This window comes from Frankliniella occidentalis, unplaced genomic scaffold (assembly GCF_000697945.3).
Source record: "Frankliniella occidentalis isolate FOCC.00 unplaced genomic scaffold, Focc_3.1 Scaffold3, whole genome shotgun sequence".
NCBI lineage: Eukaryota > Metazoa > Arthropoda > Insecta > Thysanoptera > Thripidae > Frankliniella > Frankliniella occidentalis.
This window is the reverse complement of record NW_026267133.1, coordinates 669,154-687,470: the sequence shown is the minus strand read 5'-3', so window position 1 is coordinate 687,470 and position 18,317 is coordinate 669,154. Positions and strand designations below refer to the sequence as shown.

At 38.1% G+C, this 18,317-nt stretch overlaps 4 protein-coding genes across 7 annotated transcripts; 1 reads left to right on the top strand and 3 right to left on the bottom strand.

Annotated features, from left to right (window-relative positions):
* Positions 1-6: 6 nt before the first annotated feature.
* LOC113204977 (bifunctional peptidase and (3S)-lysyl hydroxylase JMJD7-like) lies at positions 7-1,893 on the bottom strand. The gene is made up of 5 exons (XM_026420369.2): positions 1,575-1,893; positions 1,339-1,495; positions 1,077-1,238; positions 840-1,006; positions 7-689 (listed from the first exon to the last, which is right to left on the bottom strand). Exons 1-5 carry the CDS (start codon positions 1,741-1,743, stop codon positions 241-243), a joined length of 1,104 nt encoding a protein of 367 aa, XP_026276154.1. The 5' UTR covers positions 1,744-1,893; the 3' UTR covers positions 7-240.
* Positions 1,894-1,976: 83 nt separating this feature from the next.
* On the bottom strand, positions 1,977-7,627 carry LOC113204975 (kinesin-like protein KIF18A). The gene is made up of 14 exons (XM_026420368.2): positions 7,479-7,627; positions 6,700-6,977; positions 6,386-6,621; positions 6,158-6,315; positions 5,874-6,089; positions 5,644-5,800; positions 5,372-5,571; positions 4,966-5,298; positions 4,697-4,888; positions 4,414-4,602; positions 4,140-4,319; positions 3,020-4,058; positions 2,729-2,914; positions 1,977-2,623 (listed from the first exon to the last, which is right to left on the bottom strand). The coding sequence occupies exons 2-14, from the start codon at positions 6,945-6,947 to the stop codon at positions 2,553-2,555; spliced, it is 3,405 nt and encodes a 1,134-aa protein (XP_026276153.1). The 5' UTR covers positions 6,948-6,977; positions 7,479-7,627; the 3' UTR covers positions 1,977-2,552.
* A 194-nt stretch (positions 7,628-7,821) lies between these two features.
* Positions 7,822-9,515, top strand: LOC113204978 (39S ribosomal protein L28, mitochondrial). Its single transcript, XM_026420370.1, has 6 exons — positions 7,822-8,046; positions 8,220-8,389; positions 8,484-8,742; positions 8,822-8,965; positions 9,051-9,205; positions 9,296-9,515. Exons 1-6 carry the CDS (start codon positions 8,002-8,004, stop codon positions 9,378-9,380), a joined length of 858 nt encoding a protein of 285 aa, XP_026276155.1. The 5' UTR covers positions 7,822-8,001; the 3' UTR covers positions 9,381-9,515.
* Positions 9,498-17,766, bottom strand: LOC113204974 (probable lysine-specific demethylase 4B). 4 transcript variants are annotated; one of them, XM_026420366.2, is made up of 13 exons: positions 17,625-17,766; positions 16,676-16,836; positions 16,404-16,585; positions 16,193-16,316; positions 15,926-16,110; positions 15,683-15,833; positions 15,450-15,598; positions 15,209-15,361; positions 14,779-15,107; positions 12,822-14,657; positions 11,964-12,302; positions 11,724-11,882; positions 9,498-11,641 (listed from the first exon to the last, which is right to left on the bottom strand). In XM_026420366.2, the coding sequence occupies exons 2-13, from the start codon at positions 16,817-16,819 to the stop codon at positions 11,631-11,633; spliced, it is 3,762 nt and encodes a 1,253-aa protein (XP_026276151.1). In that variant the 5' UTR covers positions 16,820-16,836; positions 17,625-17,766; the 3' UTR covers positions 9,498-11,630. The 4 variants fall into 4 exon arrangements, with proteins under 4 accessions (XP_026276151.1, XP_052121815.1, XP_026276152.1 ...); XM_052265855.1 differs by having other exon boundaries at positions 14,364-14,657; XM_026420367.2 differs by lacking the exon at positions 17,625-17,766 and adding an exon at positions 17,446-17,570.
* Between the last annotated feature and the right edge of the window lie 551 nt (positions 17,767-18,317).

Genomic DNA, 18,317 nt, shown 5'->3' with positions numbered 1-18,317 from the left:
ATCAGTGGTGATCTGGCAGGAGGGAATAAGTAATAAAAAATAAAAACTAAGTTGATTTTTTCAGTCTAGTTTCATGATATAGTATATGTATAGTTTTGTGCTGAAATACCTGTCAAACAAAAAAAATGTCTTTTTGGGGGACTAATAGATCACCACTGAAACATTGACTGTTGTCTTTCAAAATTATTGAAAGAACATTGAAATACATACATTCAGTTCTCATTTGATTATTCTCTATAGCTATTTTACAGAGCTAACAAGAGCTTCCAAGAATTTGTGATAGACATATTTAATATCATACTGCATGTCATACCAATAATTGACAGCAATACATCCATGTGATTGACGAACATGATGATACCACAAAGATGGTAGGAACAAAGCATCTCCAGCATTTACTCTCACTTGTAGAGGTGAAGCATTTCTATAAGATGAATATCTCTTGAAGTCAGGAGCCAAGGGATCAACACATATCCATGGTACATCCTCTAACTTGTGCTCAGAGTCTTTCTCGATTAAAGGCTCTAAATTTTGGGGATTTATAACAAAATTTCCATGAGAGACTTCTAAATATGCAGCAGGGGGATACCGTTTGTAAGGAATCCAGGGACGATCTGTTGGTGGATGTAAAATGAAGTCTTTATGCCCACTTATGACACAATAAATATTCTCATATGGGTCTTTGTGCACTGCAAATACAAAGAGGAACATCAAACATGAGGAACTACCTGGCCCACTGCAAAACGCGAGAAGCCCCAACATCAGATGCCCCTTTCCCCTCAAACATGAAGAACCATCTGAAGTTATATGGGATAAAAAGATTTAGATGTACAACTTACTAGAAGTTACAGCCCTGCCATCACCAGCCCAAAAATTGACAGCGTCTGGGGTAGATCCAAATGCCTCTGTTGCCCAAGGTATATGCCTATCTATGTCCTGGAGGAGTTCTGGAAGTTCCTCTATCAAATTTGAATTTTGGCGTTGCAAATAATAGACTCCAGGATGCCTGAACAAAATTGACGCTTAAAATCACAATTGATTGCTTTTTCAAAACTTGCTGGGAATGACTCACTTACTTGTCAGGTTGATCCAAAGCCAGCCAAAATTCAGCAAACGTCATCGATCTTTCTTCAGGCATGACAAAGTATTCTCTGCTAGTTTTAGAATCAAAAGCCACAGCATCAGCATAACCATTAGGTGTAATGGCTACTATCACTTTCTTCTCACCCAATTTTGTGCTGAGGAATATTTATTTCATGTTATGCAGGCATTAGTGAACATTTAAAGGATTATGGTAACATAAAGAATAATAAATCATGTATTTGTGCCAAAACTCACCAAAAATAGTCTTTATTCCATTTCGCAAATGCTGGCCAGTGAGTGCAGGCATTTCGTATGAGAACAGGTTGATTAGCAGATACATATGATCTATAAAACTTCAGTGGAGTTATATCATTTACATTTATTTCTGGTATGCATATGCCATACTGAAATTCTGCAATTATAGAGAAAGAGATAAAAAGCTGTTGATTGGCACAACACTTCACAAAAATTCACATATTGTAAAAATTTACCTCTTGCTTCTTCCGATAGAGATTTAAATATTTCCTCCATACCATACAAATTCTGTGACTTGTTTAAATTACTTTTTTTAAAAAATAGGGACAGTATGATGATACAGCAGCAGAGTGCGCTCGTTTGGCTCACAGCAGACGAAACATAAACACAAGCCGGCTGCAGCATGCGCGGTGCGCACGCGCGGACAGGGGGGAGAGTGCGGACAGGTAACAAGTGTATCACAGGGGAGATACCGAATAGTCAAATTCAAATATCATCAAAAGGTCAAATACTGAGCTGAGCCATGCGATCAGCATCTATTTCCAGCTTTATTTGGACTGACAGACCTGGACAGTCTCAACTTAATGATCTTTGGTTGTATGCATTCAGTGAAGCCAATTAATAAAAAAGATACCACATACAGTAGTTCAAGGTTATTATTAAATTTTAAATACAGTACCAACAAATCAATATCAAAGAAATATACACAAATATACAGTCTTTTATATAACTGGCAGTTTACATAGCTCTACACATGCAATATGTCAACCAGTTATAGTATGCAGTAATTACTTTGGCAATATAAAGTGGATCTATCTAGGTATACAGTACATCAATGTTAAGGAAAATGTGAGCACCACCTCCTCACAACTACTAATATAAAAACATTTAATTGAATGGATCAATAATAATTTCAGATTAAAAGAGATGAACTAAATTATATGCAAAGATTAAAACAATGATAAATAATTTACCAATTTGTATTTTTTTTAAAACATTATATAAGTTAAGAAAATTTATAACAATCAACAATATTGCAGAATTCCCCGAACAATTATTGACGAAATATTTTCAGAATTAGTGCAGTATACACAATGGTAACTGGCCATTCACTTGAAATAAAGTTCAGGATTCAAAGGACATGGTTTCACAAAATAAAACTCTACATGTATTCACAATAGTACGTTATAGTTAATTAAAGTTGAATGAATGATTCATTTGGTAAAGGTGTCATTTAAAGGAACAGGAGCAGATGGGGCTTTTGGTACAGTCCTGGAATTGACAGCTGTAAATTAATAGTTAAGGATAAAAGATATACATAATTCAGGATGAAATTCTGAATGAAAAGAATTAATTAAATATGGCTAAATAAGCAGAGAGATAAACTGACCATTTTTTGGAAGTTTGATGGTAACGGATCTGCTTGCAGCATTGGTATTCCTATTTTCTTTGTTCCAGGCCATCTTCACCTTATTGGGTGTGTTTAAATTTGGATTTGGTTTAGCTCCAAGAGGCTTACGGTTAATACTGAGAATCTTAGCAGTCTGTTTCTGAGGCACAGGATTGGAGATAATTGCTGAAATTTTGAAAAAGAATGAGAAAAAGGTGTAAATATTTACACAATGTGACAATATGGTGACTACAAATAAAATCTACAAGGGAAACCAACATGAAACATTACCTTTTCTCTTGTCCACAATTCCTCCAACCGGTCTTTTAAGTCCAACACTGGACTTGGCAGGTACAGGTGCCGGTACAGCAAATGCTGGAGAATTAGTGCCCGTCTTTTTAGTAAGGGTAGTAGTCGACAGGGCACTTGTAGATGGTGAGATGGATGAAGGTTTCTTCAACAATGCGCTACTTAACAGCACAGGTGATATTGAAGAAACTTGTTTTTTTAGAGGGCCTACAACTGGAGGCGAGGAGGACGAATCCTTTTTCGACTCCGCACTTAATGGGGATCGTGGATTTGGAGACTTAAGAACTCTTAATGGAGATGAGTTGGAAGGGGAGGGGAATCTCTTGTGGTAAGGAGAGCTATTAGGTGAGACATGCAGTTGGGGTGATCTTCGGTATCCCTGGACAGTTTCAGGAACACTCAGTTTCATCACAGTTACTTTGGATGAACTTTCCTCCATTGAAAATGTATTATTTAACTCCTCAACTTGACAAACTTGGCCACTTGCAGCATTCTCCTTAGGTCCCACAGCCAGGGCTTGACCACTTGCTTCTGTCTTTTCAAATGTTTCATTAAGACAAACTTTTGATGGTTCTTCACTGTCTTTGACGAATGTAGAATTAAGATTCGAATCCCCATCAAAAGTTACATTTAGAGGTCGTTCTTTGTCTTCTCCGTCAGTCTCTGCAGCAGTAGATGAAATACTTGTGCTCAAAATGTTGTCCACCTTTGAGTCTAAATCTTCCATAGAGGCCAGCATAGTAGCAGTATCTATATCCTCAGGGACGCTTGAAGGATTTGATGAGCTAGAACACAGTGGGCTTTGAACAAGCACTTCATTTTTAATAGTGTCAAGTACATTTCCCTTTGGCACTAGTGAAGGCAGTGATGGTTGTGTACTGTCTTTTGTGCATTTAAGTTCATCAGTTGTAATGGAAGTGACAGGTGTCTCTTCAGACTCATCAGCTGGATGAAAGACCGATATCGCACTTCCTGTCCTCCACTGAACAGACTTCAAACCTTCAAGACCACGCATGGCAGCCTGAAATTAAGAAGTTTCATGAAGAACAATGTAAAAATAAACAGGTTTATGAATAAAAATACACTTGCTAATATATCATACCTCATGTTGGCTAACTAAATCATTAGTCATGTGGCCGTGCCCTCGAACAAGGTTATAGTATTTTCGGAAGAGACCACTGACAGTCTTTACTACTTCATCTTGGCTCTCAAATCCTTTGTCCAAATATTCAACCAACTTCTCAAGGTGTTGACATTTAAGAGATAGCTCAAGATTAAGAAACTGGAATATTTCAAAGACCATATTATAGACAAAGCAGAGAACGCTAAATGGAAGAACTGTGACTAGAGTTGTGATTTAAAGCAGGAAAACAAACCTCTAATTCAAATGCTTTCAAATGTGGAGCAACTTCATCAAAAACACCTAACCTTTGAAGTTCCTCTCGAATTCCTTCGAGCCTTTTGTTAATTTCACTCTCATCTGCTGACACTGCTACCTGACATTCATTCACTGAGTTTAGGCGGCCTCTGAACTGATCAACTGATTTGTCAACTTTAACTTGGACCTGGGGATCCATTATAATTGTGAGAATAATTAATAATTGGAAAAATGAACAAGGAAAAATTGAAACATTCAATATGTATATGAAATAAATTTACCTGGTTGAGTCGAGTTGGTGTTGAACTCATGGCCTGCACTCTATCAATGGCACGCTGCTTCATTTTAATCCTCCATCTGAGAACTTTATCTGATGAATCCATGTTAAGAAACCGTTGGTGAAGCTTTGCCTTTTGATTGTAAAGATCTTCTGCCTCATTTCGAAGCCTCTCTAATTCCTCAGTTTTCAGCTTCTAAAATGAGAAGAAAAAGCCTTTTGATGATATTTCAGAAGAGAAACACAATGACAGTGAAAGAACAACACACGTACCAATCCCTTAAAAGGTGACGTATTGACACCTATTGTTGTTGTAGAAGTTGCTGTCTTCATCTTGCTACTGATGGCTGCAACAGCTGCAGCTACTGCAGGTGGCAAGTGTGACTGGGGAGGGGATGGTAAAGCTGAATGTGCTGGGGGAAGAACTTCAGATGGAATACTTAGGTTTCGAGCCTTATATTCTTCAAACTCTTTCTTTATCTTTTCATATTCAGATTTTAAACGTTCGTTGTCAGTTTTTAAACGCCCATTGTCAGTTTGCAAGTCTTCAACCATTTTGATGTAATGAGACACATGAAGTTCAACTGAGACAACATTCCTTTTAATCTGAAAGAGTGTTAAAGTATTAAACCTGTTCAAATAAGCTAATACACACAACAGAAAATGTGAATTTCCATACCTGACATTTTATACTTTTGGCTCTAGTGGCATACTTAAGGGTGTTGTGGGTATCTTCTATTGTTGGATGAGCTGGAGAGATATTGGCAATCATCACTGTTTGGCAGTTTCCTCCAAGTGAATCCTTCAGCAATCGTGTCAGTTTTGAATCTCGGTATGGAATATGGCGTTGTCCATCAGCCAAGGCATTGATGCAATTTCCTACGACCAAATTAATTCATGAAATTCAAGAACACCCAATGGGTACTAGACAGAAAAGTGAATTAAATTTACCTAATGCCAGCAAAGATTTATTGATGTTGGAACCTTCTTTGAATCTAACTCCAGCACCTCCTGTAGCTGCCCCTCGTTCTGATCCAGCAAGATCTATCATGGACAATTTCACCATTTTGGTCTGAGCAGTTGATTTAGTTTTCATTCTTATATAAACCTGTGGTAAAAATTGTGATGAGATGAGATGCAAAATGGATAAATTTGATCAGAGTTGGTAAGAATATCAGTACCTGGAACACAGCATGAGACCTTGATGATTCAGCATTCGCATCTGTTGGATGTTGTGACCGGTTCTGGTTTCCATGTTCCAGTAGTTCAAACATGCGATTGGGATCTGATATTCGTTCCATTTTAAGGCCAGCAACAACTACCCCAGCACCGTCCTCTCTCAAAAAGAGAGCACCAGAAGAGGGGTTTAGAAGGTCCTTCACAGTTTCATTATAAACCTAAAAAAAATAAAAATATAGACAACCGAGACAGTGTTTAATACCTGCAATAATCCTGTTTAAATTACCTCCAGATAAGATACCCCAATTTCAAAGTCCTTGTCATGTTTCTGGCTTTCCATCTGGGCAAAAAGCTCCACCATTGTACGGAATGTAATACCAGGGTTTTCATGAGTCCCCAGCATAGTAAAGGTTTTCCCTGCCCCAGTTGCACCATAAACAAAAACTGAAAACAGATTTACAATGTTATACCAACAATTGCATTCTAATATACACAGTTAAGAAGTAAAGCTCACCAGAGCAGTTAAAACCATCCAAAACAGAATTTATAATGCTCTTTGTGCTTCCTTCAAACACATTTTCATTGTTTGCTTGGGGACCAAAAACACAATCAAAAAGGTATTGTGTATTTTTATTCTGCTTTTTTAGCATATCCCTGCCTTTCTGTTTAGATCCATGAAAAAAAAAGGTTTCTTCTTCTCTCTTGGGATCAAAAACAATCATTTTGTCATCGACAACATCCACAATTACCCTGGTAAAAAAAAGATATAAATAATGAAATACATGAAATAGTTCCCAAGACACCTAAAAAGTCAAACAAAGCTGGTACCTTGAATTGTTCTCTGTTTCACGTTGGCTCAAAGGCCGTACTCTGACAACCACTTTGACATTGGCAGAGGATCGTCTGACAGGTCCTCTGGATGCTCCTGGACGTGCTGAGGGAACTGGTCTAGATGATGCTTGGAAAGAAGTAGAAAGGGCACGTCGAGGAGAGCGACACAGTCCCACACCCGATCTAGATAGAGCTTTTCGGGCTGGGGAGTAAGCCCTCCCGGGATCCTTTCTTTTAAGTACCATCTTACTAATCTTAGGATGTCAAAGGCATGCCTGAAATATGAGTTGAGAAATTGTGTTATTGTACAATGAAAAACAGATTATACTAAGTTATTTCCTAGTCAGTCTCAAAAGGCATACCAAGCAATATTTTTGCTGGTCAAATAATTATGAAATCCAGCATGAGGTTCAACACTAATACAACTTAACTTTACTACTGTATTTGTTATTGATTGCAATGATTGTGGTAATAAATGAATTATGGTTTGATTTGAGACAGATCAAGACAGGTAGAGGTAGTAAAAGCTTATACTACTGTCAATAACAGATCAAATAAAAGAACATGAAAAGACAAAATTTAGAGGTTTGAACGCTAGATTCGAAGTTGTTAGTGAGTGAAATCGTTTGGACGCTGAATAAAATGGAGACAACAACAAACAAGCCAAGGAAGCCCGCGGTCGACAGGCGCTTCTACTTCTAATGTAATTAAAAGTACTTAAAACATTTGAGAAAGTATAGTATCGTATTTCGCAAGAAGAAATTTCTTATACTTACGAAGGTCCGAACAACGATGGATTTTATGTTCTAAGAAAGCGAGATGTGTAAAATCAAAAGCCGGTTGACCACGCGTGACCGTTGCTTCTTTCAAACTCACTGTAAACCCTAAATTCAAACATGGAGTAGAGATTGTACCAACCTTAATAAAGAAATAATGAAATATAATTATTTTATTTCCTTTCGTTTACAAAGCAAGCGAGAACGAAATCATAATCTGTCTTCTATTTTTTATGCATAAGTGTGTTAAAATGTTAATTTACTTCAGCTACGTGTTTGCTCTATGAAACGGATTTATGTGTTGTGTTGTTGGTTTCAGTCAAAGCCTTCAAGCGGCAGATGTTTGGATGTCGGCTGCTACTGCGGCAATGCACGGCTGACGGCTGCTTGCATTCGTTAGTTTGGTATTTGTATTTATGTTCTCTTAAAGCCCTTCAAACCAAGATCTAATTGAATGTATCAACAATTCGGCTCATTTTGAAAATCTTTCTAGTCTAATTTTTCCCTTGAATCGTATGAGACGATGGCTCACAGACGGCTTCTGCCCGAGAATAAGGGCCTTTATAATGTGAGTTCCACCCTAACCTTTATTCACTATGATTTTTATGTCTTTTGCAGATTTTCGCACAAAAATTTTTTACCAAGAAAAATGTAGTTCTAGGAAAATCTAGCTTGTCATGCGTCTAGATTTAGTGCTACTATTTCTTGTTTACCATCAACAACTAATTGTTTGTCTTACAGTTAAACAAATTGTACTTTATACCAAAACCACATCCTTTAAACGATGGAATTGGAAGAAATCTCCCCAATGCCTACAAAAAATTTTATGAAGAGTTACTGCAGAAGCCCTCTGCAGTACATCACATACCTGTTAAAGAAAGATACCAACGAGACCCAGAGACAGGAGTTGTGTATGCAACAATTTTATTAACTGTGTGAACTCTTTTTGTCAACATGTATTTATTTCTTTTATATACTAATGTGTCTGTTATCAATCTGAAACAGAAAACGTCTTCAGGATGATCCACCTCCGCTTTTTTTCCCCAAAGCATTTCATAGAGGTTTGTGGGGTGGAGCTGCTGTTATCAAGGGCTTCTCTCACCCACACTTGAAGCTTCCAAGGATTCCAAGATATTGGATCCCTAAGTTGGAAATATCTGTTGTGTACAGTGAAGTATTGGACTTATACATTACATCTGCTGTGACAAAGAGAACTATTCAGCTGATACACAAGCACTATGGATTTGATCACTACTTGCTACAGGTAAAGGATTGTAATGTTTTATCGACAATGCCCTTTTTGTACAGCTTTGTTTGACAACTTCTTTGCATGGTATTCTCAGACTCCAGCATGTGATCTCAAATCTGATTTAGCTCTTAAAATTAAGAGGAAAATTTTACTTGCTCTTGATAAGAACGAACTTCCGCACTCTGATCCAGAGAAGAGGGACCAAGTCTATAATACGTATAAGCATTACTTAGAAAAGGTCTGTTATTCAGCAGTCACTTCCACTAACAGTAAGATGTGCGTTTTCACGAGATTTATTTTGATATTTGTTGGTGGGATTGCAGTATGATACAGAGTATATTCAATGGTATGGTCTTAAGATCCATGAAGCTGTTCAAAAAATGCAATATGAAGAAGAAAAAGCTAAAGGACCAATTCTACCTCTTAAACATTTGTATAGAAAGGAATATTTGGAGGAATTGAAAGCTGAACAAGAGCAGTGAGTCTTCTACACTTTGGAGCCATGCAACAATTCTGTGGCACTAAATATTTCATTTTTTTCTAATTTTAACCGTTGCTTGTTTTCCAGGAAACAAGAAGCTCAACCGGCTGTACCTGAAAATGCAATTACATCAATGTTCAACAGGCTGAACCCCTTTAAGAGGAGCAAATAATGGAGTGTATTTTGCAATTTTCCTTGATGGATATGAAGCAAAATTGTCCCTTGATATACCTCACTTTTAGAGGTTGTGCTAAACTATGATGCAGAACAACATTAAAAGTAGTCTACGTTGATTTATTGATTTAAAGATGACTTTTATTTCACCAATATGGCAATCACACATTTACGCACAAATAACATTTTTGATACAATTAATTAATTATCCAGGATTATCATGGGAACAATATGAATAATCCCTCAGTCTTTCTCATCAAACCATTTGCACTACAATTTACTATAAATAGCTACTATAAATTAATTTTATCTTCATCAACTGATAAGTAAAATTTGCTTGCTGAAGGTATCAGGTTAGAACAGTACACAGTGTAGACAAGTGATCAGAAGATTGAAGATTGTTACATGTGGGCCTATCAAAGGAAATAAACACAATCAATATTTGAAAAGGATACGCAGTCAGTAGAGGAAATTGTTAGAGACACATCTAGACTACATTTAAAAAAAATTGAAACACTTAAGCTTGCCACACACGCTAGACAGACGTGTACAACTTTAACATGATACCATCAAATCCAATGTAATATAATAAATAGGGTAAAACTCAAAAAATTGAGTCAAGTTGCTCCACATTTAAGCTTAAAGAACAAAACTTCCTCTGTACATTACATATAAACATGTTATTTACAAGTGGTAAGTTAAGGCTGCTTGTTTGTATCTCTCTTTACTTAATACTGTCAAAAAAAAAACAACACATGCTAATATATTTCTAAAATAAATGTTTTCTTTTAAAGATGTCAGCAACACAATTAATAATTGAAATTTTGGTACTTGTGACCTATTTGGGCTGCTGACTTACAGCACAGCATCACTAAACTCCTTCATACATAACTAAAAGAACCTCTTAACTAGAACTGCAAACTACTGCTTAGTTTCTGAAACAACTCTGTTCTGCTAATTATGTTTGAAAAGTCTGAGGAATATAGGAGCACCTTCCTCTGCATTTGATACAGTAAACTGATTACAGCTAATTGAGCCCTTACACCTAGCCATGTGAGCCCTTTCTTTTGACTACAATATTAAAATAGGGAGCAGAAATTAATTAAAATAGTAATGGTATTGTGAGTGAATTACAAACAGTTTATTTAATCTGGGTGGAAAATTTATCGAAACATTAACATATAAAATGAAAATTAGATATTAAAAACGCAACTTTCTTGAATACTAAATGAGATATGAAGAGAGGGAAGAAATAATGCAGATAAAGGTAAGGAAACAATGATTGTTCAGTGTTATTAGCTGCAGACCTGTCACTCAATTTCAATGAAAATCTTCATCCATGTCTATGGACAAAATCTCAAAAATTTCTTTACTCCCAAATGAAATGCATCTTCCAATTCACATTTAATTTCAAAACAGGAATAACAATTCCTGTAACTTTCGACACAACTTAGATGGAAATGAGGAATTCTTTTCAGAACAATCAACCAAATCCTTCTGTTTCAATGTCCGAATATTAATACTGAAAAATGCCAGCAAACTACATTAAGCCAGTAGTTAAAACAAGCACTAGCTAAAATGTTTGTACCAGTACTATTAATAGAGAATCTAATCAAGATGAATAAATTCAGTTACAATCTCTAAAGACCAGCACTCAATATACAGTTCCTCCAAATTTGTCACAGCCATTAGGTTTTCATTTATATAGCTTAAAAAGAGAAGTAATTTATGACTTTGATCAGCAAAGGCAATGGACAACTATTCATTTAAATAATAACAATTATTTACAAAATTTACTTATTTTCAAGATTGTATAGCCTCTTTTCCTAACAATAATGAAAGACATGATATAAAGTGTGTAGCCTACAGTAAAGATTTGAAAGAAACTGTGAGTTTGCTTTTCCTACGATTAACTGTTCTTCAACAGAATGACATTTTGAAAGAAATTGGAGAGTACCTCATACCCCCAAAAGTAATGAAGACTTTGGTAAACGCAATATTTGATGACTTATTTCAAGTTAGGACAGGTTTGTGCACAAGTGGGGCAAGTATAACAAAACCTCAATATGAGGCATATACAACACGATGTATAACAATCATCAGGAACAGTTCACAGTCACAGGAAGTGATGAACCCTGACCCTAATATCACATTCCATGTGGTAAGGCTGAAGTGTGTCCTTAGACAAGGACCAAGTTCAAATAGTACATGAAATAGGAAGATTTTGGTTTACCGCATGTATGGTTGCTCAGGATGAATCTAGAATTGAAACACATGCAAATGTTAAGGCAAGAAATTTATGTCCATTGAAATTTAAACACTTTATCGATCATGGCAGTACCTAGCTGTGGTGTAAGGTAGGGAGGCTGTGATGGAGAGCTGTTGCTGTAGTGAGGTTGTGGCCCCGGAGTAGATAGCAAAGGAGCACTGCCGGAAGTCATTAGCACTGGTTCAAGTTGTGGTTCTAAATGTGGGGGTGCAATTCTATCTTGGTCCAGTCCTGGTAAAAAGATAATGGCATAGCTTTCAAAAATTATAGAGATAGATTAATAGGTACCAATAAATTATTTTTAAAATTAACCTTCATTTGAAAGTGGCTCGAGTCCTTCAGCAATGGTGAGATGAGGCATCCCTTGAAAACCATTTAAATCCATGTTGCAGGTATAATATTCCTGATTTGAGGAGTTACTTTCATTTAGCAGGACTTGTGAAACCAGTTCTGGTGCACTACTAATTGATCCATGAATATTTGAATAGCTATCAGGAGATACTTGATGTTCAGCATAAGAAGCAGATGGCTGAGCTACATATGCTGCACTTGAGATGTAAGCTTGGTTTTCTGAGTAAGGCCCAGGGACATATGGTGAGGCAGTGGTAGAGGAAACACCAATTGAATCAGATGACACAGTTTGCGGGAGAACTGAAACAGCATAACAGAAAAAATTGAAAGAAACAAAGAATTCAAGAGCATATGCACGTATAAGGAAACATATCAATTTTGTGACTAGCTGGACTCCATTTTCTATTGAGATAGACGATTAACATTACAACTTTCAACAAAAACACCACCTCGGACAGAGGAAAAATTCTGCAAATTATTAAGCAGAGGGTGTAAAACAAGCAAGCATGGGAGACTGTCGGGAAGATGACGAGTGAGGATGCCTGAAGAATGACTAACAGAAAAAAAAAAAGAAAAGATTCTAGCTAAAATACAAATTAACAGCTATTCCTTTAAGGAAAAACAAAACAAAAATACAGCAGAGTACCAAAGTCAATTGTTACTTTTGATCAAATACTGTGATTACAAATTTAATCAAAGTGCAATGAAGCAAAATTTTAAAAACAAAAAGGCCAAGGTCATGAGTTTTATATTTGATGAAAATTCTCAAAATATCTTTTAGATAAAGGTGCGTGGACACGAATTTCTATACATTCATACCTGTTTCAATCTGTTGACTGCACATTTCGGCTGGCATGCTGGACGGGATGTTTGACCCACTGTTCTTGTCCATAGCAGCATGCAGGTACTGAATGTGGTTGCCAATCTGGCTGCCACCCTGCAGGGACCCTGGAGAGGAATACCCAGCCACAGACAGCTGTTGAGACTGATGTGAAGTCATGGGAACAGGTGGTGGATGTGATGAAGAAACAGCAGCTGAGGTTGTATAAGTGTATGAAGGGTCATATGAAGGTTGGTAAGATGAATATGGAGGGTATGATCCAGTAAGAGATGACATAGGTGGTAGTTCAGTGAATAAAGAGGTAGTGGGTATGGGTTCTGCAACAGGTAAGGCCACAGTCTCACATGGAGCCACACTAGGCAGAGGTGACAATAATATTTGGGCAGATGAACAATCTTGAGAAGATGTGATAGGATATGAAGATACTGGTTGATACAAAGGGGGTGAGACTGTTTTGGATGAAAGTTGTGATTGAGTAATAAGTGATGGTTGAGATTGGGAGAGAGATTCTGGCGTGCAAATGGGAGGATTTGAAGGGTTAGGATTGATTTGCGATGAAGGAGTGGATTGGGTTGATGGGTAACAATTAGAAACTGTTGAAGATGCATGAAGGTATGGCACGGTGTGTTGATGAAGTTGGTGAGTATTAGGTGCTGGATATGATATATCAGTATGTACTGATGTGGAAGGTAATGTTGAAGTACTTGTATTATCAGCCTGTGGCTGAGGGCGACTTGAGATTATCAACGGTGGCGACATAGGTGTTGGAGTTACTTCTGCTACAACGACAGAGACACTGTCAGGCGACTTCCCATCTTCCGATTTCTTTTTCAACTGATGGTCTTGTGTGGCATTTGGCAGCTTGTCAGCCATCATATTAGCTAGAGCAGCAGGTGATGATTGAAAAGGTCTAGATGTGACTGATAAAGCAGAAGGAGCTTGTCTGACAATGATCTTGTTTGGATGTTGCCGTCTAGGATTAGAAGAATTAGCTGAACGAGGCTGAGCTTGAAGTAGGACTGGTCGTACCAAAGTTTTTGGAGCAGTTTGCCTAAAAATCACAGCTTGGCCACCTTTCAGCATTTGACCAGCTGGAGGTCTCAAACAATTTGTTCCAACTCTCTGTGTCCCTGGTCTCACATAACTTCGAGATGCGACTGCTCGCACTGCTGTCTCTGGTATCACATGCTCCACCTTGTGCCCTTGAGCATTCACTCTCTGCACACTCACTGACAATGCATTATTTTTCATGTTTTTACTCAGAGTTGCAAGTGGGTTCTTCACAGGGTTCTGCTGTCTGGGCTGTGACATCAATGCAAATTTGAAAGCAGCTCGTCCATTGGGCACATTTCCACTCTTGTGAAGGATGGAGATGCTCGGGGGCACCTGTGTTGGGATTATCCTACCACCCACCTTATACACGGTTGCTGTCCTCGCAATAGGGCGGGGAGGTTGGCCTGGCACACTCACTGGTCGAATTTGAACACTACCATCGCCTAAAGTTATTGGTGGTAAATTACCTTTGTTAACTGCAGCTTGAACAACTTTAGAAACACCGCTGCTGCCAACTACAACTGAATTTGGTACTGTCACTGTTCTGCTCTTGGGGAAAGCTGGTGTTAGGGGTCTTTGCAAAGTAGACATTTGTGATGGTGAGATAGCCATGGCAGCAGCTGAATGTTTAACAATCTTGGGAGTAGTGCGCTTTGTCTTCCGCTTTGGCTGCTCATGCCCCATGTTCCAATCCTCATCTAATTCTGGTCTCTTGCGGATGTCACGCCTATAGCTGTACTCATGATCTCCTCTTCCATACTCTAAAATTAAAATAAAATTTATTAAAAACACATTGAGTGAAAAAGTATGGTGCACAACCTCATCACATTAAGCCTTCACTACCAAAGGAAAATAGAATTTTCTATCTAGTGAATTTCATACCTATTTCCCCAGCTTTTTCGTAGAGATCATTCAATCCATCAGAATCTGCTACAACTTCATCCTCTGACTGGAAATCTTCTTCAAAATACTCAGGGAAATATGGTTCCTCAACCTTCTTTGATGAGCTACTGTCATCTGCTGACTCTTCTTTTTTGAAAGATAATTTATCTGTACATTCTTCCTTTACATTATATTCATGTTTGGTGTCATCACATTCCTGTTTAATACCATCACTAAGTTGTACTTCATCAGATCCATTGCCAGTTTTCTTCTTATGAATTGGATGCCGTTTTGGGTTTTTCTTTGGACTATCTTTTCCAGCTTCCTGACTGTAGAAATTAACAACAATTAGAATAAGTAGACATTACATTACAGAAAAACAACAAGCAGTAGCAGAATTGGTTGAATAAATAATGATAGGATAGTATACCTCCTGAGCACAGCATCAGGGTGAGGAGCAGGCTTATGGTGATGAGGATCTTCTGGATGACAGCCATAGTCCTTCCCTTCTTTCCAAACCTCATAACGGTCTGGTTGAAACCGTTGGACAAACAGATCCATATTAATTTTAACCATATCATCCCTGAAAAATTTAAGATTTTAGAAATTAGTTTTAGGCATACATTATGATGTTCACACGGCTAGAGGGAAGCAGAAATGCAATTGTATACCTGCAGTTACACTGGGAAGCTCGCTTCCCATATTCTACCCATCGCTCTGAGGCAAAATTGGTTGATTCAGCACAATTGAATCCATGGTTAAACCCAGAATGATAACCAAAGGGAAAAGTTATTATAAATTCACCTTCCTCTTGAGTAATCTGTTTTAAATAAGAAAGCATGTGTGGTGATTCTCATTTTTCACAGTGCAAGAAAAGAACCTAGTTGACAAACTGTGAACAAACCTTATTATAAGGAATAGAATGATGCCTTAAAACTTGTGGGGATATGATTGACATTTTGTGCCTGAGGAAGGCAGGACAGGCTTTCTGATCTGGAAAGAAACCATCAGCAAGTCTTTCCAAACGTCGCCCATGCTCTGGGGGAATTGCATACCTACAACATTCGTAAAGTACAACAATTAAGAATAAATGACAATGTGTTAAACATGTCAGAGACAGACCATTAAAATAAAATAAATAGTATACCAAGTTTTAGGAGCACCAAAATGAAGATAATTTATACTGTACAGATCCATGTCCTCAGTGTGCCATGCAAATGTGGTCTTCCACATTCCAAAATAGAGGTATGCTGTTGTTACTCCATCAATACTGATGTGGTACTCATCACTAACATAGTCCAGTATGGTGCCCAGTTTGTTGATGTTCCAGTTCTGTAAAGTAATAGATACCTCAGTAACAAACAAACAACACAGAAGGGCCACGGGGAGAAGATTGCTACACAAATAAAGTTACCGTTATATCTGGATCTGTGAGAGTTCCCGAAACATCTGCACCATAGATTGGAGGGTTGTAAGTGATATTTTTCCAATATCTTCTTTCTAGTTCTTCATAATCCTTATGATGAGGAGTAGCATATCTAATAGAAGTAAATGCACAGTATTATATACAAAATTAGAAAATAAAAAAAGAAAACAAATACTTGAAATAGAGCTATACAACATACTTCGATGAATTAGCCATGTCATGAAACTGTTGGACAGTCATTTTTTTCTTCTGAACATTATATTGCTGGTAGAGCCCCTGCTTGCCATTTACAACTTGGCAGATAGGAGCGGGTATTGTGACATTAATATCTTTCAGGTCATATCCAGCTTTTCTTGGGACCCATTCTTTGGGAGCAACAACCTTAACAAAACAGATGTTTTTATTTTTTTAAGGTGGGGAAGACAATCATGCTATAAAAAATACACAACATTGAAACTACATATAGCAGACCTTGGCAATACCACCCCTGTGAGCTCCCTTAGATTCCATGTAGTGAATGTACTTGGCAAAATCTTTAAACTCTTCATAGGTGGGTCGGAAAACCATTATTTTTGGCTTTCCCGGTCCCAAGTTGTCTCCATCCCTTTCCTCCATTTTCCCACTTTTCTTACCTGAAAATACAGAAAACTATTTTGAAAATGAATCCATTTATGCAAATGAAAAATTTAGTAGCAGATAACAAAGGACTCTGACAATCCCAAAATCCCTGAAAATTTCAGTACAAGAAACTGTCATATCTTAAACAAGAAACTTAATTAAGTCCACCTATAAATTATAAATGAATAAGACAAGGTATAATATTAAATCAATCCTCTTGCACACATTAATGAATAAGAGTTGACAAAATAAAAAGCAGCAAACAATCCAATCAAAATATGTGAAACAAAATATTCTTGTTTACAAACCACCAACTATACCAAAGACAACAAAAGGTCACTGACTTCACAGCTTTGGATTTCAAAACTCAAACATAAGAATCGAATCCAAATGAAGAATGTCAATGGTGTTTTTGAAGCAAAGTTATAGAGCGAATTTCTTAATATTTCATATTAACAAGAAGCCGACCCTTAACCTAAACAAGCGTTCAGCCAAGATGTCAGCCAGTTCAAGATGGCGTTCTTAAACCGAAAAACCACGAATATATTGAAACACAGAAGTTTACAGCAAAAAACTTCAAAGCAACTAATAAAATATATATAAGATACTACAAAGCTAGCGACCTAAACATGCTGTAAGTGATTTTTCTCAGGTGCAAATGGCTTCACACAGGTAACACATGAAGCCCTTTGCATCATTCACTTTCGAGAACCTTTGACGCCAGTCGTAACCAGACATTAACAAGGAGAAAAATAAATTGAACTAATTCATAGTTCTTATTAAAATTGGATTTTGATCTCACTTCAAAATCTTTTCATGATTCAACGCTGCCGCCAGGGCTGCGAGATTTCACGAACTGCAATCACAACAGGGAAGGTAGGCCTAAAAACAAGGAAAATGGCGGGGTGCCTTCTGCTTGCCGGAACCACTAATGCGGGGGCGCGCATCCCGAGGGGCCGAGGGGTGAGCTGGGCGGAGCTGGGGCCATGCAATTAGTGAGAAACGTGCGACGCAACAGCGGGGGTAGATAGGAAATGAAGAGGGGCGGGTGGAGAGGGAGAAGGCGTGGGGGCGGGGGGGGGGGGGGCAAATGCGAAGCAATGGGATAAAGGGGACAGCGAGGGGGATGGGAGTACAGCTGCAGCAGGGATCTTCTCATCGAGGTAATTACAGCTTGGGAGTTGGGGAGGGGGGCAGGGGGCAGTAGGTGCCTGTCGATAACGACACACAAACGGAACGGTGCGATATCGAACACGACGAGGGCAGCACACGGATTATCTGGGGCGACGGGTATAGTCAGAAAGGTGGCGAGAGGTAAAGAGGATACGGAAGGTATGCGCAACAAGGGGAAGAGGAGACGGGGCAGATCGCGTGGGAATAAGAGTGAAATAGAGAACGGGACGGCGTGCCTGACGGCGTGCCGTGGGAGTGATCGGCTGTGACTGTTTGTCGGAGGCAAACAAGGGCGCGGCGCAGGTTCCGCAGACTTCAGGGG